The sequence below is a fragment of the Pelophylax lessonae genome (genome assembly GCF_965119305.1).
Source record: "Pelophylax lessonae genome assembly, chromosome: 1".
Lineage (NCBI taxonomy): Eukaryota > Metazoa > Chordata > Amphibia > Anura > Ranidae > Pelophylax > Pelophylax lessonae.
This window is the reverse complement of record NC_138768.1, coordinates 282,618,537-282,645,932: the sequence shown is the minus strand read 5'-3', so window position 1 is coordinate 282,645,932 and position 27,396 is coordinate 282,618,537. Positions and strand designations below refer to the sequence as shown.

General features: G+C 45.6%; 1 protein-coding gene across 1 annotated transcript in view; it reads right to left on the bottom strand.

Annotated features, from left to right (window-relative positions):
* CHEK2 (checkpoint kinase 2) overlaps window positions 1-27,396 on the bottom strand; it is a 126,234-nt gene that overhangs the window by 73,057 nt on the left and 25,781 nt on the right. The window contains exons 5-8 of the mRNA XM_082253275.1: window positions 16,489-16,579; window positions 6,563-6,668; window positions 6,229-6,282; window positions 3,023-3,087 (exon numbers count right to left, since the gene is read on the bottom strand). Coding sequence (XP_082109401.1) covers window positions 3,023-3,087; window positions 6,229-6,282; window positions 6,563-6,668; window positions 16,489-16,579 — 316 coding nt within the window. The remainder of the gene's footprint in view (window positions 1-3,022; window positions 3,088-6,228; window positions 6,283-6,562; window positions 6,669-16,488; window positions 16,580-27,396) is intronic.

The window sequence follows — 27,396 nt, the reverse complement described above, 5'->3', positions numbered from 1 at the left end:
TCTAGTTCCTCCGAGTGTATAATGATCACAGCTGACGTTGGATCATTGTACACTATCATAGACCACTCAGATGCGTTAAGCGCAGTCAAATGGGCTTTATCGCATTCAGAGTTATCTAGAAAACAAATAAAGTTCCTTCAGAGGAGTTTGAAGTTTTGTTTTAAGAAAAACTATTTTTGGTACGACCATTGTTACTATTTACAAGTCAAAGGAGTAGCGATGGGGGCTAAGTTTGCTCCCAGTGTGGCCAACTTGTTCATGGCCCACTGGGAGGAGGATGCAGTTTTTGAGAACCCACCTCCACAACTTAAATGCTACCGTCGCTACATTGACGATTTGTTCATGATATGGGAAGGCGATAGGGATAGTCTTGAAGTTTTCATGAACAGATTAAATAGTAATGATAAAAATATTATCCTGATTTGGAATATACAAAATGAACATATCATTTTTTTAGATCTGGAAGTGTACAAGGCTGTTGGTGTATTTATAACACGCAATTATTTTAAACCCACGGATCGAAATTCTTTTATTCCATTAGACAGCGGCTGTGCAATATCCCCTGTGGACAGTTCACACGTTTAAGGCGGAATTGTACCACTGAGGAGGACTTTATTGCACAGTCTGATGTTTTAGCAGCAAGGTTTTTAGAGAAGGGATATGTGAAAAAGGATGTGAAAAAAGAATTGGAATGGGTTAAAAATACAAGTAGAGACAGCTTACGGGATGATTCCAAATCCAGAGAGGTAGATACCCAGTTTCGGATGGTCCTGGATTTTAACATTCAACATAAAAAAGTCGAACTAATTATCCGTAAACATTGGGCTATCTTGAAAGATAGGGTTTTGGGCACAATCTTGTCTGAACAACCCAAATTTGTTTACCGAAAAGCCCCATCCCTCAGAGATAAAAGTTGCCCCAGGAGTAGTAGACCCTCCTCATATTAAGAATAATGGATTATTCCCCTTTTTAGCAGGCTTCTACGCATGTGGCAAGTGTGCGACCTGCAAGAGTTGTAAGAGAAATTTAAAAAGGCGGAAAGATTTTACATCCACAGTCACACAAAAGAATTATAAAATCAAGAATTTGATAACATGTACCACACAAGGTGTGGTTTACATAGAGTATGACTGTGGGTTGCAATATATTGGACATACATCGAGAGCTCTGCATGTACGGGTTGGAGAGCATGTAAACAACATCCGTAAGGGTCTAGTAACTCACTATGTATCAAGGCACTTTAGAAACCACCATCAAAAAAATCCTAGTGGTCTAAAATTCTGGGGGATTGAAAAAGTCAGTCATCATTGGAGAGGTGGTAACTTAGCCGTCGTGAATCATTCTGGATTTATGAGGCCAAAGTTTTAACACCTCTAGGACTTAACGTCGACTTTGACCTTAATTGTTTTATATCTGATAGATAAAGGTTATTTTTATAGTCATTTAATATATTCTTTTTATATATATGCCTTTTATGAATTTTATATATTTTTATATTTATTTTTATTGATATTATTAAAATATGTCTTTTTATGTACACTCATGTTTTTAGGTTTAGCATGTATAATTTTTATAGCTATGTATCCTATTGTATTTAATATGGTTTTAATTGGAGTGAGCAGTGTGCTGCCATCTTGTGTCCAGTTGTTGGTATGGCCGTGGTCCCATGTGACCAATAGTAAGAATCATTGATTGATTCATGCTTTTGCACTAATTAGGCATAATTTATTATAAAGTTGAATATAATTTAAATAGCCTTGATTTAAATGGAATCTGCAAAAAAGGAGGTCTTAAAATCTTTATTGCTTAGGCCAGCTTTCCAATTCTAATCCGTTATATCCATCCACTTCCGTGATAGCTAAATGTCTCCATAGTAACGGCAGAAGCCGGAGGTTGGGCTTGGATGGATTAGGAAGCATTATACACTCTGTTCCGCCTGTCCACTTCCTGTTAGAGGAGACGATCGTCTCCATGGCGATGGTGAACGCCGGAGGTAGGACGGGGGGGCGGAGCTTTGTAAGCATAAAGTGCCGGATCATGGACCTATCGTTATCCCCGCTGAAGAAGTCCACACCCACCTCGGACGCAACGCGTACGGGGGATTGGTCACATGATTCACGGCCGCAACAACCAGGAAGGAACTCGGCACAGCACAGCACGCTGCACGCTCTGCAATTTCTATATGATCTAATGCTCCGGATACCATGTAAGTGTGATTCCTGTTTATGCTAATAAATCTGGCAATATATACAGAGAGCACTAGATCCCTTTTCTTTATTTTATATCTCGGGGGATGTATCCGGAAGTGTTACTTACAACAGTCACATATTCTGCGGTGAAGGACTGCTTTGCTAATATCTTACGTTTGGGTGCTTGGAGCGGTGTTCCTTTATTATTGGAGAGATATATACGCGTTTTGACCCTGCAGGGTCGCGTTCTTAAGGTGAGAGGCAGATAATGCTTGGTGGTGGGAAGCTGCGAACACAGAAGTCACACTAATTGATGTTATTCACCAGACAACAAGTGGACTTTGCTTTTCTTCTGCCTTTGTTTTACATCACTTCAAGCTATCGACTGTCTCCCTTCTTTATCATAACAATATTGTTGACTCTGCAATTTGGGTTATTACTTTCTTTATTGTAAGAGGGTTTTAAAACCGCGCTGCACTATGTTTTATGTATGACTATAGGACTTATGACTTCACTGATCTGCTTGTCCAGCAGCAATCGTCAGAAAGAAGTGAAGCTAGTGGCTCGGAATGACAGCAATGATCAGTATTCTTGGCCCCTGATATTCCTGTCACAATTGGTTTACTTTAGTACCATAGCAAATACATGAATGAGCAAATAATGTAAATAATGTGAAACTCAAAGTAAAAAAACTACAAAAAAATAAAAATTCATGGGCTCACAAAAAACTATGCTTCTTTAAATTCTTGAGGTCTAAAGCATTTTGGATAACATTCTTTACATAACATTTTAGATCCTTCTTAATATTAAAAAATATTTAAATCATTACTCACAACTCCAAAACGATGTAAAAATAGTCCTCTGTGTCAAAGAAGTTCTCAATCTTAATGATACAAGGCTGAAAAAGATAAATACTTTTGTATAGTGCAAACTTCATTAACGTTTAACCAATTTTTTAGGCCCCTTTCACACTTGTGCGACTTCAAAGTTGCGCGATTTTACCGCAATTTTGACACAACTTTTTGCAGCGATTTTGATGCGAGTTTGACTGGGCTTATAATGTCTTTTACTCAAAATGCATCAAAATCATGCCAAAAGTAGTTCAGGGACTTCTTTGAAGTCGGTGCGACATCAAGTCGCACAGATATGACGGGGGCTCATTTGAAATAATGGAGAACGACTTGTCGTGCGATTTTGCAGTCCCAAATCGCATGACAAGTCGCACAAGTGTGAAAGGGGCTTAACAGGTCATTACATGTTTCCTCTATACTATGGAAACGGCAATTCCAATGCTGGCATGTGCCATCAGCTGTTCATGTTTTGTGAATAGCCACATCAATAGATAAATAACATTACTAGGACAATAATGAGTCCCTTTGAATTTACCAACACCTGCACTACAGGTAGGACTTGAGGAAAGGGTAGAAAAACACCGGTGTGAAGAATTTAGTCTAGAATAAACACCAATTAGATATTTAATGACGTTACTTAAAAGCGGAACACTTGATAAAAAAAAAAAAAAAAACGGTCTTTATCAAGAAACATACATTCCACGTTCCTAATTTTGGTACCAAAATTAGAGTGTGCTTTAAATTGCCTTCAGCATTTTCCGAGTTCTTCTTGCTAAAGGCTGCCATTTTGCTGAAGCCCAGAGCCCCTGAAATCATAAGGCAGAACTAAACTAATTGTATTAACGGTTTCGAAAAACAGTTATATTCATGGAATACTGGGATTTGCTAAATGTCACATTAGCTTGTGTCCTTAGCCAAACCATCAAATAGCTGGTGTCATAACTGATCACATGTGTAGCACCATGGCAGCTGAAGATCAAACAGAAGAAGCTTCCGTGGCTGTGAAGGATAGGAGGGTTTATTTCCGCTTTAAGGCTGTTAGCAGCTTGGTCCCTGCAAACTCGGCAGTGCCACAAAATGGACAGCAACTGAGCATGTGCAGAGCAGGGTGAGACATTAAGGTTGATTTACAAAAGGCAAATATACTGTGCAGTCACTCTAGATCTGAGGGGAAGATCTGAAACGAGAATAAGCTCTGCTGATTTCTATCATCCAATCATGTGCAAGGGAAAATCTTGCTTTTGTTTTTCTTACATGTCCCCCTCAGATCTACAGCGACTACACCTTCTAGTGCACTTGCAGTTCACGTGTAGTGCACAGTGGATTTGCCTTTAGTAAATCGCCCCTCTTGTATTACTGGATTTTAAACAGTATAGACACTTATTTTTAATGTTTTACATACAGTATTTCACAAGAGTTAGTACACCCCTCACATTGTTGTAGATTTTTTATTATATCTCTTCATGTGACAACACTTTGCTACAATGTAAAGTAGTGAGTGTACAGCTTGTATAACCATGTAAATTTGCTGTCCCCTCAAAATAACTCAATACACAGCCATTAATGTCTAAACTGCTGGCAACGAAAGGGAGTATACACCCAAGTGGAAATGTCCAAACTGGGCCCAAAGTGTCAATATTTTGTGTGGCCAGCATTATTTTCCAGCACTGCCATAACCCTCTTGGGCATGAAGTTCACCAGAGCTTTACAGGTTGCCACTGAAGTCCTCTTCCACTCCATCATGACGACATCAGGGAGCTGGACGTTAGAGACCTTGCGCTCCGCCATCTTCCGTTATGCCATACAGATGCTCAATAGGGTTTAGATCTGAAGACATGCTTAGCCAGTCCATCACCTTTACCTTCTTCTTTAGCAAGGCAGTGGCCGTCTTGCGGGTGTGTCTGGGGTCGTTCTGATGGAATACTGCCCTGCTGCCCAGTCTCTGAAGGGAGGGGGATCATGCTCTGCTTCAGTAGGTCACTCTACATGTTGGCATTCATGGCTCCCTCAATGAACTGTAGCTCCCCAGTGCCAGCAGTCATGCAGCCCCAGACCATGACACTACCACCACCATGCTTGACTGTAAGAAAGACACTTGTCTTTGTACTCCTCACCTGGTTGCCGCCACACACGCTTGACACCATCTGAACCAAATATTTATCTTGGTCAGATCAGACCACAGGACATGGTTCCAGTAATCCATGTCCTTAGTCTGCTTGTCTTCAGCAAACTGTTTGCGGGCTTTCTTGTGCACCATCTTTAGAAGAGGCCTCCTTCTAGGACAAATTTGAGGCTTCCTTCTAGGCCATGCAGACCAATTTGATGCAGTGTGGGGTGTATGGTCTGAGCACTGACAGGCTGACCCCTCACCCCTTCAACCTCTGCAGCAATGCTGGCAGCACTCACATGTCTATTTCCCAAAGACAACCTCTGGATATGACGCTGAGCATGTGCAGTCAACATCTTTGGTCGACCATGGCGAGGCCTGTTCTGAGTGGAACATGTCCTATTAAACCGCTGTTTGGCCTTGGCCACCATGCTGCAGCTCAGTTTCAGGGTCTTGGCAATCTTCTTATAGCCTAGGCCATCTTTATGTAAAGGAACAATTATTTTTTTCAGCTCCTCAAAGAGTTCTTGGTCATGAAGTGCCATGTTGAACTTCCAGTGACCAATATGAGAGAGTGCGAGTGATAACACCAAATTTGACACACCTGCTCCCCATTCACACCCGAGACCTTGTAACACTAACGAGTCACATGATACCGGGGAGGGAAAATGGCTAATTGTGCCCAATTTGGACATTTTCATTTAGAGGTGTACTCACTTTTGTAGCCAGAGGTTTAGACATTAATGGCTGTGTGTTGAGTTATTTTGAGGGGACAGCAAATTTACACTGTTATACAAGCTGTACACTCACTACTTTACATTGTAGCAAAGTGTAATTTCTTCAGTGTTGTCACATGAAAAGATATAATAAAATATTTACAAAAATGTGGGGGGTGTACTCACTTTTGTGCGATACTGTAGCTATACCTGCAAAAGAGGCTATCCTGAAGTAATTTAGCAGGACTTAACTTTCTGACTAAAGTTCCACCTTTAAGTGTGCATTAGACATGATCACCATCATAGAAAAATAAAAAAACAAAAACACAACACAAGAAAATGTATATGTCAATTCTTTTACTTACGTGACTAATTTTTTTTAGAATTTCAATTTCTGTGTCTGCAGAAATGGTGTGGTTCTACAGAAAAGAAGAAGATTTTCACATGTTTTAGTTCACGTCCTAAGAGACCAAGTTTCCAAGCCAACCATGTGTGCAATGTACAGTATATGTTGGTGAGCATAGCAGATAGTATACAAGAGACAAAACTAAACCAACACAACATGCTTTGGTTTTTTTTAACAAAGTTTACCGTTTTGTTTGAGGAATTAGAAAAACAAAATCAACCACTTTCACCCAACCTTTTCTATAAACTAAATGCACCAAAAAACTAAGTTAAGAGTATCAAAAGCCTCCTTACCAAAGAAGCAGAACTCATCCGAAATGAGCGCTTGCTTATCATTTTCACAGCCACCTTCTTGCATGTTAATTTCTCAAAGGCCAGTTTGACTTCACCACAAGCCCCACTGAAATAACAGAAGACATAAAGCTTAAGCCAGAGCTCCAGAATAAAGCCACACATTAAACCACTTCATAAACACAAAAGGGTGAAAGTATAACAAAATTATCGAAAGTCAGGTTATAAAATCACATTGAAAGGCTATAGCCTAGGAGAGGGGATTGCTGCAGAGGCTATATTAAATTTTAGAAAGTACCATGGGATGTAGATTCACTCTGTAAAGCAAGCAGCGGTACATTAAAATGACACAGGCATGTGCTAGGGTGTCATTGAGCCTCTATAGACAGAGGGTATGGTTTAGAAATCCTGAAGTACAGGGAGGAATCCACCCCCAGTTAACATTCTGAGCTGTGGCAGAAATGCAGCCACTCTCCTGCAATGGTACCACCACATCCCACAGAACTGTTACACAGAATAGCAAGCTTCAAAACCACCAGAAAGTATCAGATTTACCCTACAGAAGGGCCCTCTAGGTTTCTGCACTTTACACCCAACAATAATTTCTTACTTATTCTAGTGCTAAAGAAACTTTAAAAGCAAGAGAATTACCACACCCTTAGGAGTTCAAACAAAGCCACTGTTGAGGTTATATGACTTGACTTTTCTCCATATCCAGTATAGTGGGATGCTAGCTGACTTCTGCTGCATCAAAGAAACACACACATTGCCCTAGCATGCTATACTTTGCCAGTTGTCACAGATGAATATAAATAGCACATGGGTTCAACACTTCATAAAACTGCCACCTTTGCAGATGATATTCTCTTCTGTGACAAGGCTCCAATTTAAATTCCATTATTTGTGCAATTTAAAAAAAAAAAAACATAGTAAATCCAAAAGCTTACCTAGTTCCCAGTCTATATGGCTCAATCATTCACTGCGTTTCCCTTCCATTGGCAACAACATGCAATTACCTACCTAGGAACAAAGCTACAAATGATTTACAGCAATCTACAGGATTGCGATAAAGCTTTTTTTTCCTGGTAGGGTGCAATAATTGTATATACTCCCCAGGATACTCTTACCTCAAAATGCTCCCTCTGTAGGAGATACCAAAACATTTTTTCCTGCCAGATTAGCAAAAATGTAGAGGCCTTTGTATGGAGGAATCAGAACAATGGCTTTCTCTATACTGTGGAGAACCAAAACACTAGAGAGAGTTGTGCCTTCTGGATCGCCAACCTTACTATATGGCAATAATGTTGCTGTGAACAGTGGTACTAAGGATAAACATAGATCGCCACTGAAAAATCCATGGCTGTAGAAAGTTGTGTACACACTATAAGAAAATCGTACGCAAGTTCTTTGGACTAAAATTCTCGCCCAATTTTCTTGTGTGTACGAGCCTGAACTTGCACTCGCCTGGGTTGCAGACCAGTTGCCTCAGTCTTTACAAAACAGTAAAATAAATAACACGTGTGTGCACTGCACTGTTGGTGGAAAATGAGTGACAGGAATCTGGAGTAGCGGCTTAACATCAAATTGTGCGTGAATATTGGCAAAAGTGCAAGTGAAACTTTAGCTCTGTTACAACAGGTTTATGGTGAACATTCATTGAAGAAATCAAGTTTTTGAATGACATAGGTGGTTTAGGAGGAGTGGGAAGATTTCCACGATGAAGCAAGAAGTGGGCAGCCAAAAACGCTAAGGACAGATGCAAATGTGGACAGAGTGTGAACCCTCGTACGCTCAAGATTTAATGATGGCAGAAGAATTGAACATGAACAGGGAAACAGTTCGGCAGATATGCAAGATTTTGGGAATGAGAAAGATTTCCACAAAGATGGTGCTTTAAATCTTGACAGATCTGAAAGAATGTGGTTTTCAAATTTTATCCAATCTTTTGAAGAACGCAGAGTGTTTGATATATTTATTTTTTCAGTCCATTCCAGGACTTTAGTTGTCACATCGCGTGCATATACCCACTATAAGAACAGCAAAGATTACCACAGGACTCTGCCAAAGTCATGGATGTATCAGTTTTTGTGTTCAGCTAGCTAAATTGGATGGAAAATTAACCCATACAAATACCAGTAGAGCTCTCCTAAAACAGTACGTATCTGCAGGTTTCACTTCCATCAAACTCAAACATAAGGTTTATTTCTCATACTTGGATAGTAGGTGGGGCCATACAAATCATTCCTTTTTGCTTACTGGGACATCCAGAACTGCTGGTTTGCAGTGTAGTTCAAGTCTATTATTTCAGAGCAATTTGTTCCAAACTGCATACTGCAGTTTCAAGCTTGTAAATCCATGCTGAATTAAATCTGCCAATACACAGATTATATGAATATGCTATAAATATGCCAACCTTTTCTTTAATACTTTGAATTGCTATTTATAAACAAATTTGCTCAAAATTAGGTCCGTTCGTAGTCAGGTTTCCTGACTTACATGCTTGTTTCTGGTTAGTAATTTAAAAGCATTGAAGTCACAGAATCAGCATAATAGCCAAGGAAGGCTTCTTTCACACGCACGCAGTGCCCGACGGAGTCTGTTCTGCTCAGCGGGGGATCGATCCTCCAATCCCCGCTGAGCAGGCGGGTGACAGCTCCTTCTCCGCTCTGTGCGCAGAGACAGAGCTGTCAGATCCCCGCTGTCTTCTATGGGGAGATCGCATGAGAATGGACCGCCTGTCCGTTCTCATCCGATCCGATCCTCCAGACAGATGGAAAAACCAGAGTTAGACTTACCGGTAACTCTGTTTCTAGGAGTCATCCAGGACAGCACAGGAGATCTAGGCTGCACCTCCAGAGACAGGAAACACAAAGAATCAGGTGAATAAAAAGGGACGGACACCACCATCTTCCCCAGTCTTTATCCTAGAACTCCCCCGACCCGACATGGCTTCTGAAGAAAGACAAAAACACTCGCCCGTGGTTATAACAGCATATAGGGAGGGAATCCCTGCTGTCCTGGATGACTCCTAGAAACAGAGTTACCGGTAAGACTAACTCTGGTTTTTCTCCAGTCGTCTGTCCAGGACAGCACAGGAGAGGATCAACGAGAACTTACCAGATTAGGGTGGGAGTACCGCCTGAAGTACCTTCCTTCCAAACAATTGGTCTTCCGCAGAGAGAAGGTCCAGTCTGTAGCACTTGATAAATGTCGAGAAGCTAGACCAGGTGGCTGCTTTGCAAATTTTGTTCTGGTGTCGCCCCTGCTCGCTCCGCCCAAGAGGCGGATAACGCCCACGTGGAGGGAGACAACAGAGAAAAGGGGCACCCTTTGTATAAACTTTTGTAGGCTCCCACTTTCGCCTGCTTAATCCACCTGGCAATAGTGTTTTTTGAAGCTTGCTGCCCCCTATTTTTCCCGGAATGCAATACAAAAAGAGCATTGGATTTCCTAAAGCTCCTGGACAACTCTAAATAGCGTAACACACAGGCCCTTACATCCAGAAGATGAAATTCTGCTTCCTTAGGATTGGTAGGGGACGAACAGAAGGAAGGTAACATAATTTCCTGGGTCCTGTGGAACCTGGAGGCCACTTAAGGTAGGTGGTAAGGTTGGTGGTATGTACTTAATCCTGGATCTGTACATACCACCAACCTGTCCTCAAAAATTTGGAGAAAAGGTTCCTTGACTGAAAGCGCCTGTAACTCACTAATGCGCCTGGCTGTTGAAATTGCTACCAGAAAGGCGGTCTTTAAGGGTAGTATACTTTAATGACAGGTCTACATCCTGCGAAAGTTTTATCCAGCCCTGTAGAACTATCGACAAGTCCCATTTAGGAAGAACTCTAAATGGAACCGGTCTTCTTATGGATAACCCCTTAAAGAACCTAACCACTAAAGGTTTTAAGTCCAGGGATTTCTCCAGAAAAACAGATAATGCTGCTACTTGCACCTTTAAAGGTGCTAATGGCCAGGCCTTTGTCTGTCCCGTCCTGCACAAAATCAAGGATGGCTGGAACACCGACCGCCCGGTTTCTGGTATCCAGCCAAGAACGAAAAAACTTCCAATACTTAAAATAAATTGCCTGGGTGACTTTCTTCCTACTAGAAAGAATCGTGCAGACCACTTTATCTGAAAGTCCTTTGGACTTTAAAAGACTTTATTCAGACACCAGGCCGCCAATTTCATTCTCTGAATTTTCAGCAGTTGAATCGGTCCCTGGGACAGCAGGTCTTCCCTCTCGGGTAACATGAGGGGAGGGCCCACTGCCAGACGCAACAGGGACGAAAACCAAGGCCTGTTTGGCCAAAACTGTACCACCAGGATTAAAGTGGTGTCCTCCTGGGCGAATTTTCTTTAGAATCAGAGGAATCAGCTTGAATGGGGGAAAGGCATAGCTCAGATGAAAGGTCCACTCCTGAGCCAGGGCATCTACTCCTATGGCTCCGCCGCCTTTCTCCAAGGAGAAATACCTTGGAACTTTGTTGTTCGCTCTGCTGGCGAGCAGATCTATGTCCGGAAGGCCCCACCTCTGGGTCACTAACTGGAAGACTTCCCTGTTTAGAGACCGCTCTGATTCCAACACCTGATGGCAACTTAGAAAGTCTGCCATCGGATTTGTTCTGTCGCTTGATGCCGAGAAGGCGTTCAACAGAGTGGCCTGGGATTACATGGCAGCGGTACTTCAGTCGGTGGGCCTGGGCCCCTGTCTGCGTGCTAGCATCATGGCCCCTGTACTCGACTCCCTCTGCAAGGGTGAGGGCAAATGGGCACCTGTTGAACGCCTTCTGGGTCAGGAACGGAACGCGTCAGTGATGCCCACTTTCCCCGTTGCTTTTCATACTAACCTTGGAACCTTTTTTGAATAAACTTGGGTCCAATGTTGATATTAAGGGGATCAGGGTGAAGGGCACGGAACATAGGGTTGCGGCATTTGCCGACGACATGCTTCTGTTTTTGTCTGGACCTAGAACTTCTCTGCCGAATCTCCTTAAAGAGTTGGAAGCATTTCGCAAATTGTCGAACCTCAAAATCAACTACTCTAAGTCGCGGGTATTAAACGTTTCCCTGACACCCTGCCTTGTAGCTCACTGCCAGGAACATTTTCCCTTCACCTGGAAGCAGGACACAATTACCTGCCAGGCTGTCGGAGTTGTATGACAGGAACTTCCGGACGCTTCTGGAGCAGATAAGCAACGATCTTAATCTTGGAACAGTCTTCCGGTCTCTTGGTTTGGGCAGTCGGCCCTGATTAAGATGAACATTCTCCCGCGGCTCCCATATCCATTTCAAGCCATTCCGATTGCGGTCTCACCCTCCTTTTTCGTGTCCCTCAGGAAAACATTGCTCTGAGTTTCTCTAGAACAATGCACCCCCACGTATAAAACATGCTCGCCTCACTTTACCGAAACTGGGGGGGGGGGGGGGAAATCGGATTGCCGGACATGCATAGATACTACAGGGCTTGCTTGCTCACAAGGATCATAGATTGGAGTATGCACTCTCAGGAGAAGGCTTGGGTCTCCTTGGAGGGTGCCTTTAGCTCTACCGCACTGCACCTGCAGCCGTGGCTTCAGCCCAAGGGACTCTATTCGACCCTTACGGCTCACCCGACTATAGGACCCACGCAGGCCTGCTTCGCGTGGGCCTGCAGGGATGGAGCCTTCACTTCTATCAGGGGCCCTCTTACCCCTATCAGAGGGAACCCAGACTTTGCTCCGGGGGTAGCCACCGCCTTCCTGGCAGAGGAATGGCCGCACAGGGAGGTATTAGCCCACCAATTTTTCTCCAAAGGCCAACTCCGCTCGTATGACCAATTAAAGGCCCTCTCTGCCACAGGTACATTCCCCTTCTGGGGGTACTTACAAATCCTCCATTTTCTGGTGCACTCCGCTAAATTCGATACTTGGTCTAGACCTGTCTCCATTTGAGAAACTTCACGTACGCCCCAGAGACACTTAGTGTCAGCCCCTTGTCCTTTGTGTCCCTTACCCTGTCCCCTCGTCTCCTCCTACCCCGCCCTCCTCCCTTTTTTCTTATTTTTATTTTTTTTTATTGTGTGCATCTCCCCCACGCTCTTTCTTCCTCTCTCTCTTTCATATCTGTCTCCTCTTTCTTTTCCTACTCGCTTGAATCCTCTGGGGATCTATACGATTATCTGGGGGCTTTCTGGACCTCAATAAGGTGTTTAACCAATCGGAACACTGAATAGGTGCTCATCCATACCAGATGCTGGCCCATACACTTATTGTTAGCACGAATTCTAGCCATCGATAGCCCTTCAGAACATATTGGTAACCTCCATGACGCCAGCTCTCTCCAGTTTGCCGACTTCAGAGATTCCGTCCTGGACCATGCTCTTTGGGCCATCTTTGTTCCCCAGTGGGCTCCCCCACCCCCAAGTGCTGGCGTCCGTAGTAATACGGACAGATATTGGGAAGGACCACTGAAGACCCACCCAGAGGTTCTCCTCTTTCCGCCACCACCAATGCGACTGGTTTTAGGAATAAATGGATGGTCTTGTCCAAGAATTGTTGTCTCTCGTCCCAAACTCTCAAGAGTTGTTGGCTTGGAGACACTGGAAGTGGGCCCTTGCCCAAGGAACAGCTGGGATTGTTGCCGGTAAGAACCCTAGGCCTGACACGGCTGTCCTGATGGACAATGGTTGGTTGCTTTGTAAGGCGACTGCTGCCGCTTTTACCTTTTCCATCTTTTCTGTAGTGAGGAAAATCTTTAGTTCCACTGAATTTATCCTGTATCCCAGATAGCATAAGTCTTGTGCTGGGATCAGGTTTGATTTTTCCCAGTTGATTAACCAACCCAGGCCCTCTAAGAAAAGAATGACTACCCGTAAATCCTCCTGCAACTGGGGAAAGGAGTGGGCAAAAAATAAAAGGTCGTCCAGATAAGGGATGACCGAGATCCCCCTTAATCTTAGGGGAGCCAGTGCTTCCGCCAGAACCTTGGTAAAAATCCTGGGAGAAGAGGTCAGCCCGAACGGTAGGGCGCTGAATTGTAGATGGCGAATTGCACTCCACCACCTTATCGCTATTCTCAAGAGAGCTTGAGATCCCTTGTGAATCGGATATGCAAATAGGCGTCCCTTAGACCCAGGGAAGCCATAAAGCAATTTGGGGGGGGAGCATCACCTTCACCGTAAAGATGTTTTCCATCTGGAATCTACAGTAGGTCACCCATCTGTTCAGAGGCTTTAAGTTCAGGATAAGCCAAAACTTCCCCAATGTTTTTTTTACTACAAAGACGTGCGAGTAGAAACCCAAATTTGTTTCTTCTTGGGGCACTCTGGTCCATAAGGTTACCAATTTGCGACAGTAGTGCCCACGCCTTTTGGGCATCCCTGGGAGGGGAGGTCAGGAATGTTCTTGCGGGCGGAGTGCCCCTGAATTGAATCTGATAGCCCTCCCTGATGTTCCTTTGTATGAACCCGTTTTGGGTCACCTTTTCCCACTGTGGGAGGAATTGACACAAATCTTCCTCCCACAGGGACCCCGTCACTGGGGTTTAGGGTTTTTTTTTTTAGGAGAGGAAAAAAGGATACCCCTTTTGTTGTTTCCTTCTCCCCCCACTGTTTTGTAGTGGTTGGCATCTTAGAGGCCTGCCCTTGTGGTCTTTGGGGAAGAAAAAAAAAACGCTGTTCCAGAGCTTTTTTGACTTTTGACGGGAAGGCTTTCTTCCTATCTGCTGTTCGGTCCAAGACCTTTTCCAGGTCTGGCCCAAACAGAAGGTCCCCTTCAAATGGAATACTGCAAAGCTTTATTTTTGAGGCCGAGTCCCCTGACCACGATTTTAACCACAAGGCCCAAGGAGAAGAATTCACCAGGGCTGCTGTTCTAGCTGACAGTTTAACGGATTCTGCTGAAGCGTCTGCCATATACCCGGCCACTTTGAACAGCATAGGCAGGGAATCCAGAATCTCTTTTTAGGAAGTCCCTCCTAAATGGGCCTTAAGTTGGTCCAGCCAAACCTCTAAATTCCGGGCCACCACTGTTGTGGCCATAGCTGGCTTTAAATTAGCCATAACTGCCTCCCATGACCTTTTAAGAAGAATCTCTATTCTTTTGCCAATGGGCTCTTTAAGGACACCCATGTCCTCAAAAGCCAGGTCTATAGATTTGGCGCACTGTGAGAAAGCCGCATCCAAATTCGGACCCTTGTTCCAGATGCAAGAGGAATCCTTGTCAAAGGGGAACCTCCTTTTTAAGCTTTTTGGGAAAAATAGCTTCTTTTCAGCTTCCGCCCACTCCTTTTTAATGGAGTCCGACAAAGTACTATGTACCGGAAAAACCCTAGAATGGGTTTCTTTAAGGGTTTGGTACATCTTGTTGTGTAGGGACAAAGAGACCTATTCCTCAATTTCTAAGGTCTCATAAATCACCCCTAGCAAAGCATCAACCTCTTCTAGCGATAGCTTATACCTAGGAGATTTAGTCCCTAGCTTAAGGACCTCCCTGGAAGAAGCTGCCTCGTTAAGCTCCTCAAGGAAATCTGAGTCCTCTTCCTCTGTTTCTCCACCCTCCTCTGGTGCTGAAACTAGGGGGACTTCTACTGGCTGTTTAGGGGTCTTGATGTTAGACAACATGGACTTAATCGCCTTCATTTCCTTCTGGAGTCCTTACATGCACCTGTTGACTCTTTATAGACCAATTTGTCTATGCAAGGTTTGCAGAGGGGTTTACTCCAACCTTCCTTAAATTTAGAGGCACGGGCCAGGCATCTTTTCCTCCCCGCTCTCTGATTCTTTGGGCTGAGCCTGAATACAAGAAGAGTAGGAAAGAAAAGGTCAGACTCCAAAACAGAAAAAAGGAGGGGGGCACCTATTTAACAGCCACCCCCTCCCCCTGCCAGTGAAGCTAAGACAGATTTCCTAAGCTCTTTAGCCCGGACTCAGCTTTTGAGGGGGAGAGAGACATACAAGGAAGATCCACAGCACTCTGAGGAACCCCTTCAGACTCTCTCCCCCTCCCCCAGCCTAGTAGGTTAGCCCACCCCTGTGACCCCCTACCTGAGCTGGGGTGGCGCTACCACCGCTATGTCCTGCAGTCTCCATGAGAAGGGCCTCTTCTTCCTGTAACATTGCGCTGCTGCGTCTTGAACAGGGAAGCCCAGCAGTCACTTAGAGCGGTTCAAATAAACCACCATGGTTCCGGCGTCATCACTGCTGTGAGAGCCGGAAACCGGAAGTGATGCACCGGAAACCCCACCCTCCTCCGTGCGCTCCAAAGGCCAGAACTCAAGGCCTGCACATGCGCCCGCTGCCCCTGTACCGGACCAGCGAGGAAGACTCCCCACCACTGCAGGCAGCAGACCTATCCCTCCCCAGGCTCCAGGAGAAGCACCGGTCACGGCCTCGCCGGCCACCGGGGGCCCCCACCGCCGATCGCCTCCATGGTCCTCTGACCAGGACAGGTACCAGCCAAGCACCAAACCTGCCTCCTCCTCCGGGGAGGAAACACAAAAGACTGGGGAAGACGGTGGGTGTCCGCCCCTTTATTCACATGATCCTTTGTATTTCCTGTCTCCGGAGGTTGAGCCTATATCTCCTGTGCTGCCCTGGACAGACGACTGGAGAAAATAGGGTTTCCGTTTGTCCGGATTTCACGGACAGGATCGGATCGGAGAGAAGTGGGTGTCAGCGGACATGTCACCGCTGACATCCACTGCCCCATAGGGATGCATAGAGCATCCGATCAGGTTCGCCTGAAAAACGGACAGGCGGATCGGATCGAATTCGCATGTGTGAAAGGGGCCGAACTGCTGGTTTGAGAAAGAGACATCAGCAAGGGAAGCTTCTGTTTTTTATCATTGGACCAGGTTTCCATAAAAATCCAGTTGAATACATAGACTATTTGTCTGATGTACCGCTGTAATAAAAAAAAAACTAAGGCAGACAAAACGCCATTATAACCTACCTTCCTATGGTCTTTGATATGATGTATCGGTCTCTAATTTCCTTAGGATAAACAGACTGATCATCGACCAACAGGTCAGAGAACACAAAAACTGCACACAAAAAAAACACAAACAAAAACCGTTACATGTAGAATGACTGCAATAAAACAGTGCTTTATATAAGCAAGAGTAAACTAAACCAAAAGTATCTTATGTAACATCTATAAAATTTACAAGCATTTTTTAAATAATACTTTAAGGTCAAAACACTTCAGTGAATCATTCAAAACTATAAGACAGGCTTTTACTGCCATCTTGTGACAGGATCACGTGTAAAATAAATCTATATTTTGGGAATATGCCAATATACCTTTGGCTCAAAAAATCTTGCATTAATATTATTAGTTGCAATGTTACAAGCACACCTTTCCACCCTCCCTTTTCATGTATTTATCTCCCTCCCCCTCCACTCCAACCGGGGTTATCTTTTTTCCACACACTCCCCACTACTTTCGCTGCCACCCTATCCTGCCATCCAACCCCGGACCTGTCCAGAACAAGATTATGTGCGATTTGGACCACCACTTCAGTTACCATACAATTATGGCATAAAAGCAAGTTTTTATGGTTACAAGTACTACAAAGAAGTATGCTACTTTACGATATCTACATTTATTTTACGATATCTATTACTAGCTACTTTACGATATCTACATAATATATTATATACACACATACATAAACACACGCACACACACAGTATCTCACAAGAGTATACCCCTCACATTTTTGTAAATATTTTGTTATATCTTGTCATGTGACAACACTGAAGAAAGGACACTTTGCTACAAGTATTGAGTGTACAGCTTGTATAACAGTGTAAATTTGCTGTCCCCTCAAAATTACTCAACACACAGCCATTAAATTCTAAACCACTGGCAACAAAAGTGAGTACACCTCTAAGTGAAAATTTCCAAATTGGGCCCAATTTGCCTGTCAGTGCTCAGACCATACGCAGCACACTGCATCAATCTGGTCTGCATGGCTGTCATCCCAGAAGGAAGCCTCTTCTAAACATGATGCACAAGAAAGCCCCCAACAGCACAAGGTCTCTAACATCCACCAGATCCACAATGTCGTTATGGAGGAGTGGAAGAGGACTCCAGTGGCAACCTGTGAAGCTCTGGTGAACTCCATGCCCAAGAGGATTAAGGCAGTGCTGGAAAATAAGAGTGGCCACACAAAATATTGACACTTTGGGCCCAATTTGGACATTTTCACTTAGGGGTGTACTCACTTTTGTTGTCAGCAGTTTAGACATTAATGGCTGTGTGTTGAGTTATTTTGAGGAGACAGCAAATTTACACTGTTATACAAGCACATATAGTTATATACACATATACATAGTACAAGTTATATACACACACACAGTATATTCTCACAATACTTCACCATTTTACCAGAGTATATTTTTCTCATTTCCAGTGTCTGTGTAAATGTGAAGAAGAATGAGGAAAAAAAAATGTGATGTGAAGCTTTTGTTTAAAGAGGAAGTAAACCCTCCTCTGCAAGTTGTACCTATAGGTAAGCCTATGATAAGGCTTACCTATAGGTACTGTAAATATCTCCTAAACTTGTACCGTTTAGGAGATATTTACCTTTGATGCATCCAGTGACGTCACTGGCGCATGCGCTATGAAGGAACGGCCGCTCGTGCCGTTCCTTCAGAGCCCCGTGCCGTGACTGTCGGCGCGTGCGCGGGAGTGACGTCACCGTGGCTCCGGCCAATCAGATGGCCGGATGCCGCGATCCCGGAAGACGGGCGACTAGACATGTCGCCCGTCATAGAGGTGAGCGGACGGCACGGCGGGGGCTCGTTCTAAGGTAAGTATTTCATAATGAGCTAGTATGCGATGCATACTAGCTCATTATGCATTTCTCTTTCAGGTTGTAAAAAAAAAAAAAAAAAAAAAATTGGATTTTTGTAAGATCTTACCGTAAAATCCTTTTCTCTTAGCTCATTGACAGACGTAGTCCTCTTTGATTCACATCAATTGGGTTATGCTGCCTCCGCAGGAGTAGGACTAGGCAGAAAGAAAAAACGTTCTGGCTCCACCCTAGGGGCAGTCCCAGAGGGTATATCCTCCTCCTGTCTGCTACAGAGAATCAGTTCTGTTACGAAGCAGTGTCAGAGAATTTAACCCAACCCAACTCAATGATAGAGGGGCGGGTACTACGTCTGTCAATGAGCTAAGAGAAAAGGATTTTACGGTAAGATCTTACAAAAATCCAATTTTCTCTGTCGCTCATTGACAGACGTAGTCCTCTTTGATTCACATCAATTGGGACATCCAGAAGCAGTGCCACAAATGAGGGGTGGGATTGACAGAAATCAAAATCCAATCTAGAAGGCCCAACCGGAGCCAACCAGAAGTATCAAGGGACTCATCGAGCAAACAGATGAGACCTACCCAACAAACCCTCGAGGTAGACCAACAGTCTCCTCAAACAGCGGCCTGCAGGAACCTTGCGGCCAGAAGAGGCATCTGACGATGCCATCACATAAACCTTATACAATATTGTAAAGGTATGAACCGACGACCAAACAGTCGCCTTGAAAACCTGAACCACTGACGCCTGAAGGCGGAAGGTCCAGGAAACTCTAAGCGCCCGAGTAGAATGCGCCTTAACAGGGAACGGGGGATCCCGACCCTTAGATAGAATAAGCCTATACCAACGTCCGTCTGATCCATCTAAAGATGGTCGCGGCAGAAACAGGCAACCCCTTCTTAGGGCCATCCGTGATCACAAACAGTGAATCAGTCTTACAAAATGAATCCGTAGTATTCAAATATATCCTGATCGCCCGAACTACATCCAAGGAATGCAACGCAATTCTCAAAGATGATAGGGCTTAGGACATAGGAAAGACAATACAATGTCCTCATTCAAATGAAACTTTGAAACCACCTTAGGAAGGAAGGATGGATTCGGATGAAGAACAACCTTATCCCTATGAACCACCAGATCTGGGGAACAACAGGATAATGCAGCCAGTTCTGACACCCTGCGTGCAGAAGTGATAGCCACCAAGAAGGCCACCTTCTGGGATAAAGTAAGCAAGGGAATCTCCCTGATATTTTCAAAGGGAGGTGTCTGAAGAACCGACAGCACCAAATTAAGATCCCAGGATGGTAACGGCGCGCGCACTGGCGGAGCCAGGTGTCGCACCCCCTGGATGAAATTCCGCACCAAGGAATGAGTAGCCAAAACCTTCTGAAAGAAGATAGCTAATGCTGAAAACAGACCCTTGATAACACTCAAGGCCAGCTTCTGCTCAACTCCCTGTTGCAGAAAAGCCAATATTCGGGCTACCGAATAAAGACGTGGAGGGAACCTAAGGGATTCACACCACGCAATATAAGACTTCCATTAACGATGATACATCTTTCTGGAAGTCGCTTTCCTTGCTTTAACTAGAGTAGGAATAACTGAAGCTGACAATCCCTTGTCCTTCAGCACCTGGGTCTCAATAACCGGGCCGTTAAAGCCAGCGATCGTAAAGCAGGATGGAAGATCGGTCCCTGCGACAGCAGATCCTCCGTAAGAGGAAGTCGCCAAGGAACGTCTGTGACCAGCCTGACCAGGTCGGCGTACCAGGCCGACTAGGCCAGTCCTGATCTACCAGGATAACTGGGATTCCCTCCACCTCTATCCTGCGAAGAAGCTTCGGCAGTAACTTGAGAGGAGGGAAGTAGCTGATACTGCCCCCACGGGGCGATCAGCATGTCTGCGGTGTCTGCTAGAAGATCGTGGGAATGAACCACAAACCTCCGCACTTTCCTGTTGAGCGGAGATGCCAACAGCTCCCATTCGGAGTGCCCCAACGGGGGCACAGTTGGTGGAATATCCCTGGATAAAGAGATCATACCCCTTGATCCAGAATCTGACGGCTGAGATAATCTGCCTTCCAATTCACCCCCGGAATGAATACCGCAGAGAGAGCTGGAACATTTGTTCCGCCCAACGAAGAATGCTGGCCACTTCTATGGCCGCCAGGACACTCCTGGTGCCCCTTTGATGATTGACATAAGCCACTGCTGTGGCATTGTCCGACTGGATCTGAACCGGGCTGCCCTGGAGCTGCTCTGTCCAGTGAATCAGACAAAGTCTGATCGCTCTCAGTTTCAATACATTTATCGGTAACCTGGACTCTTCCAGGGACCAAAGCCCCTGAGCCGAGAATTTCTCCTCACCCGGATAGACTGGCATCCGTGGTGATAAGCGTCCAAATATTGGTAGGAATGACTTCCCCTGGCTGAGCATCGGAGACCGAAGCCACCAGACCAGGGACTCCCTGGTCCGCTCGCTCAGCCGGATCCGATTGTCCAGGGAATCTGGATTTTGGTTACACCTGAGAAGAATCTCTCCTTGAAGGATTCGGGTATGGGACTGGGCAACTGGTACTGCTTCAAAGGAAGCCACCATCAAACCCAGGACCCTCATGCAAGCCTGCATGTGTCTAAAATTAGACCCAAATATTCCAGCCTTCTGGTGGGAACCAAAGATAACTTCTGCAGGTTCACCAGCCACCCGAACTCTTGCAAAGAGGTCATGGTGATCTCTAAGTTTAGTAATAGAGCTGCACGGAGCAGAAGATCGTCTAGGTGACCTAGAATCGATATGTCTCGTTGTCGTAACAACGTCAAGACTGGGGCCCACACCTTTGTGAAGACCCGGAGAGTCGAGGCGAGACCAAGGAGTAACGCCAGAAACTGATAATGGTACTCTTTCTACGGAAAAACGCAGGAAACGCTGATGTCCTGCATAAATAAGAAAGTGAAGATAGGCATCCTAGATGTCTATGGACGCCAGAAAATCCCCCTGATGCAGGGAGGCCGCTACTGTGCGAATGGACTCCTTCTTGAATTTTTGTACCCTGACAAAAAAGATTAAGTGCTCTTAAGTCCAGAATTGGACGCACTTTGCCCTCTTTTCTGGGTATTGTGAAAAGGTTCGAATAGAACCCTTGAAATGCTCTGTCCAAGGAACGTGGACCACCACTCCTTGTTGCATTAAATCCGTGACTACCCCCCGTAAGCTCTTAAGCGATCCGGGGATAGTCGAATATTGCGGAAACCGGCGAAGACGTCCCCCTGCCCCAGCTATGGGCGGGGGCGCACCTTCAGGCTTTAGTAGTCTTATCTTCAGGTCTGGAAGAGCCGGGCTTTTGCTTGCCCGACCAGCGCCCCTTAAAAAAACCTCCCGAAGTAGTTTTGGCGGACTTTGCTTTTTTCGCCCATGGGCTGAAAAAACTTTTTATGAGCGGAAAAAGAAGGCCCCCGTCTCTGACGGGATCTTTTACCCTTAGTACTTGGTGGCAAGAAAGTGCTCTTTCCTCTAGTGAGATCCTTAATAATCTCATCTAAATTGGCCCCAAGATAGGCGCACACCCTGAAAAGGGAGATTTAACCAAAGCTTCCTTGGAGCCTTGGTCTGCCGACCAATATTTTAGTCACAGTGTACGCCTGAGGACCACTGCTAAAAACTGATGCTCGCCCCAATAGTGGAGTGGCGTCTAGTGCAATGTCGCAGACAAACTGTAACTCTTGTATCATCTGTTCCACCAGATCTGATACCGCCTGGGGGATATCTCTCCCCTCTGAGCCACTTGGTCCATTCTAGACCAGTAGCAATTACTGGTCCGAAAGCTGACCCAATTAGGGAAAAGATGGCGCGAGACACAGCTTCCACCTTACGATCATCTTTAAAGGACGGAGCATCCTCCAATAGGATAACCGTAGCTTTGTTCAATCTGGAGATTGGAAAATCCACCACAGATGGTACTATCCATCTCTTGAGGAGTGATTCCTCGAACGGATAACGCCTATTAATGCGTTTAGGAAATGGTAGGGGCTCGTCCTAGATGACCCCATTCCTCCTTAGTTACATTACCGAAACACTTGGGTAAGGAAAATACTTTCGCCATCTTGGTGCGTTTCTTAGTACCAAATGGGATCTCAGTATCAGCTACTTTTGATGGTGTAACCTCCGAACATATACAATTAATGCGTTACTAACGCTTCCTCTCGGGCTATGGTAGATGCCGAAACATCTTCCTCACTGTCTGAAGAGACAGTACCCGAGTCACCAACCCCAGATGAGGTACCTGCAACTGCAGGCATAGGCTCAGACTCTGAATCTGAAGTTTCAGATGAAGTAGGGGTAGGCGGGGGTTGCTTCTTTGCGCCCTGTCCCTGACAAGCCAATTCCACCCGGGATAGACAAAAAATTTCCAAAACTGCTGACAATGACTCACTATTAAGTGGGGAACTGGAGGGGCCTGCAGCCACTTCGAGGGGATCAGGTGGAGATACATGTGGCAGGGTCCATGTTAATCCAGGACACTTTGCCGGTAAAAAAGAAAAAAACATTTTTTTTTTTTTTTTTTTTTAAAATAAAAAATACTTCTTTTAATTCACCAGCGCAATAGCGCCCCTCAGCGTACCTGCTTAGGACCCCCAGAAAGAGAGAGAGACCCCAAGAGCTCATCACCAGATGCAAAGAAGTTTCTTATTAAAACTGCTGTCAGCGTTGTCTTGTGCAGACTGGAAGTCTTGCACTAGATTTCCCGGGTGAAAGGAAGTGGCTCCGCCCCCTGTGTACGCCTTCCGGCGTTCCCAGCTGCTCCTCGAGGTTTGCTGGGCACATCAAACATGGCCGCCCCCATGCAGGAGACAATAGGCTACGAAAAAATGGCGGCCTGCGTGACCTGCGGGCGGCTTGTGTAGACAATGCAGACATGCGGTCTACAACAAAATGGCGGCGGACTGCCGATCTAGCGTGGCTCCTCCAGTACAGCGGCCTGCATGCTTTGAAAACAGCTGATGGCGGCCTGTCGGCCTGCGGGAGTATGGCGATCTAAGGTAGGCTATACCTCCTATGTGTTTACTATAGCAAATCGAACTCGGCTTCCTTGCTAGAGAACCCCAGACTTGCTGAAGTATCAGCTCCCAAACCAAGCCTGCTGGAGTGTCAGCTCCTAAACCAAGGTTGCTAGAGTGTCAGCTCCCAAACCGAGGTTTGTTTAAAGTGTTAGCTCCCAAACCAAGCCTGCTGGAGTGTCAGCTCCCAAACCAGATCACACTATCACAGGGGATATGTGAACATGTTATAGGCTACAAGGGGGAACTTTAATGTCAGAAAGGATCCGACCATACACAGAGGGGCCCGTATCCCAAAGACCCCACAGGGGGGAAGGGGGAACATTTACTCACCATACCGAACTGACAGGCACCCTCTCTTCACAATACCCTCTCCACCGAAGTGGGGGGTTGTTGACCAAATACGGACGCCTTGACTCTCTGGTTCTTGGCGTCCAAGCGAGACGTTTAACTCGCAGGGTCAGTCCCCGTCCAATGGGACTATGTCGCGGCCGACCCAGCGCGGAGCTCTGGTCTGCACGCGCTCGTAGGCTGAACCGGGGTGACCACTGGATCTCAACATCCAGCCCGTCGTCCGGTCCCGCATACTTACTTGAATGTGTCGCGGCCGACCAAGCGCGATGCAATGGTCTGCGCGCGCTCGTAGGTCGGCTGGGGTGACCACTGGATCTCAACATCCAGCCCGTCGCCCAGATCCGGCGTGATTTGCTTGAAGATCTCACAGGAAAACTGGAGACAAAAAACTACCTAAAAGAAAAAAAATTTTCTAAAAAATCTTGCCAGGACCAGAGATCCCAGCAAGGAACTTAGGTCCTTACTCCTGACTAGACAGAAAAAAACTGATTCTCTGTAGCAGACAGGAGGAGGATATACCCTCTGGGACTGCCCCTAGGGTGGAGCCAGAACGTTTTTTCTTTCTGCCTAGTCCTACTCCTGCGGAGGCAGCATAACCCAATTGATGTGAATCAAAGAGGACTACGTCTGTCAATGAGCGACAGAGAAAAAAATTTTTACCGAGTTTACAACCTCTTTAAAGCTTCCACTTCTCTCCCACGGTGTAGCCCACATAGCAATATTATTTGCCCTAAGTCACATTACAGAGACCTTAAAGTGATTGTAAAGTCTCTTTTTTTTTTTTTAATAACAAACATGTTATACTTACCTGCTCTGTGCAGTTGATTTTGCACAGAGTGGCCCGGAAATCATTCGATCAGGTGAAGGCGGTAATGCGGGCCTGCAATATTCGCTAAAGCATTTGGTTTCCGGCGTGTTTGAGGATCCAGGATGGGGGAGACTACCTGTTTCTTCACCTCTCCGAGAGAAGCTTCAACCTGGCTTGAATCCCTACCACCTAACCACCCACGTGGGGACCCGTGAGTTATCAGTCTTAGCTTGAAAGCGGTTTTACATCTACCTGCTTTGTAGGGGGCATAAGCCATAGTACTCACTTTGCTCTGCTAGTTGGCAATGCCCCCCTGGCAATGTGGATGACTGCCTTGCACCTGTTGTTCCTCATCTGTTTATTTACTGTAACCTAAAATTGTGCCCCTGACTCAGTCAGGAGTATCCTGCAAGAGCTCTTCTTTTTTCCTCTCTGAGAGGAGCTACGGAGGACACATTGGTACATCCTTTGACAGTATAGAACACCCCGTTTGCTAGTGGAATAACTCAGACATTCTTCCTCATTTCCATACTTCATGATTTCCCAGAACCTCCATCGGCTCAGCGGAAGCCTATGTCGTAGTGAGCTGGTCAGCTAGTACTGAACCCCCCTAAGGACTGTTTTGTGGGGTGAAGCTCGCCTGTTGCACACTAGCACCCTTTTGCAGCCAGTGTGCCGATTTTGTTTTGGGGTTGGAGACCCTCCTCAGTTATAGGGGGTTGGGTGGGGTGGGAAATGTTGCCCTACATGGGCTTGTTTACTTGCACGACTGTTTTTATCTGACACCTTGCTTGCTATGTTAGTATTGAATTACTTCTTTAAGAGCTTCGTCCAGGTTCAAAAGTCCTGTCCACAAGCGACTTGGTCCCATGATCCTACTCACCAATTACTGTGTGGCTGCTATGTCTGCCTTCATCATTTTATCCTGGAACACTAGGGAGTTGAACTCTGCTATAAAGAGATTCCAGGTGTTCCAGTTTCTCAAGAAACCCCCACATATGTATACTTCAAGAGACCCATTTGGTGGGTGGTAGAACCTTTAGTCTCAAAAAAACGTGGGTTGGACCTCACTACCACTCCACTTATTCCAATTTTGCAAGTTGTTCTGGTGCTCAAGACACTTCCATTTAGGCTCTTGGACTTGGTCCTGGACCTGGATGGAAGATATGTTATTATTCATGCACAGATCCAGTGTCTGACGTGGATTATTGTGGGTCTATACTTACTGCCACCAGTCTCTCTAACTTTGGTAAACCGGATCACGGCCAAGGTAGCGGAGTTTGCTACTGACAATATTGTTCTTATGCGCAAATTTAATTTGGTCCCTGACTCGGGCATGGACAGACTGATTGATCTCAGGTTTTGGATTTGGAGGCCTGGGCGTAACGTGTGGGGGTGGAGACACCCACAGTCCCGTGCTTACACATGCCACTCTGTGTCTTATAAGACCTTCTCCCATATAGATCTGGCCTACACTGGGAGGTCTGTTCTGCCTAGAATCAGGCACATTAGGATTTTGCCGAGGGGTATCTCAGACCACGCTCAACTGCTCTTGAACCTTGTGCAGTCTGCTACCCCTTCAGACAAGCTCTGGAGGCTTTATAGATTTTGGGTCTCAGACACAGCGGTAGAGCCGCAATTCAGGGAGGTGATAAATAGCTACAGGGCTGTTAACCCTGACTCGGCAGAAGTGGCGAGTGTGTGGGAAACTTTTAAGGCATTTGTCCGGGAACAATACTAGACCATTATTGCCAAGATGTGCAGGGAGAGAAGGGCTGAGGACCAGACAAGTACTCAGGAAGCTTTATACGTCAGGACTCAGGAACCCCAGCAGTATACCTGGTTACATGCCCTGACTTGGGAGGTACTTCGCCTCCGTACATCCCTTACACAAAAGAAGTTACTTTATCAATCATAACGTATCTTTGAACAAGGGGAGAGGACAGAAAGACTACTAGCTTGATTTTCTAGGGAGAAGACAGGGGGGGGGAGGAATAACCATACACCATATCCTTGGCCCTGATGGCACTCTTCTTTCTGCCCCTGAAAAGATAAACCAGTGCTTTGTTTCGTTCTACCAAACCCTCTATAATTCGTGGGTGACTTATAGGACCAATGAGCTGACCTCCTACCTTGAGACCATAGATATTCCTGTTCTCACTTTAACATACCCTGTCAAATTGGACGCACCTATCTCAGTGTAGGAAATAATGAAGGTCCTAAAGATGGCATTCCAGTAGAGTTTTACAAAATGTATGCAGATGTCTTGGCCCCTAGGTTGCAGTCGGTGCTGACTAGGTCAATGGAGGATGGGTCACTTCCAAATTCTATGGGGGAAGCGGTGATAGTGGTGATCCCAAAACCAGGTAAAGACCCCTCCCTATGTTCATCTTACCGCTCCATCTCCCTCCTGAACGTAGATGCAAAGCTACTCTCCAAACCAGGCTGAACACAGTTATAACTGCGCTGATTAACCCCCAATTTACAGGGTTATTGCCGGGGCGTGGGACAGACATTAACATTAGAAGACTCTATACCCACATAGCCATGGCAAGCTCCGATTGTGTGGGAGTAGTGGCCTCTCTTGATGCAGAGAAGGCCTTCGATTCTGTCGGGTGGGGTTACTTATGGGTAGTCCTGTCCAAATTTGGATTTGGTCCCCGGTTTTTATCCTGGCTACGAATGCTCTATGCCACCCCGAAAGTGCGAGTCCGAACTAATGGTAGCCTATCCGGCTAGTTTTCCGTGGAACGTGGGAGGCATCAGGGTAGTCCCCTTGTTTGCCCTGGCCTTGGAACCTCTTGCGATCTTTCTGAGGGGGG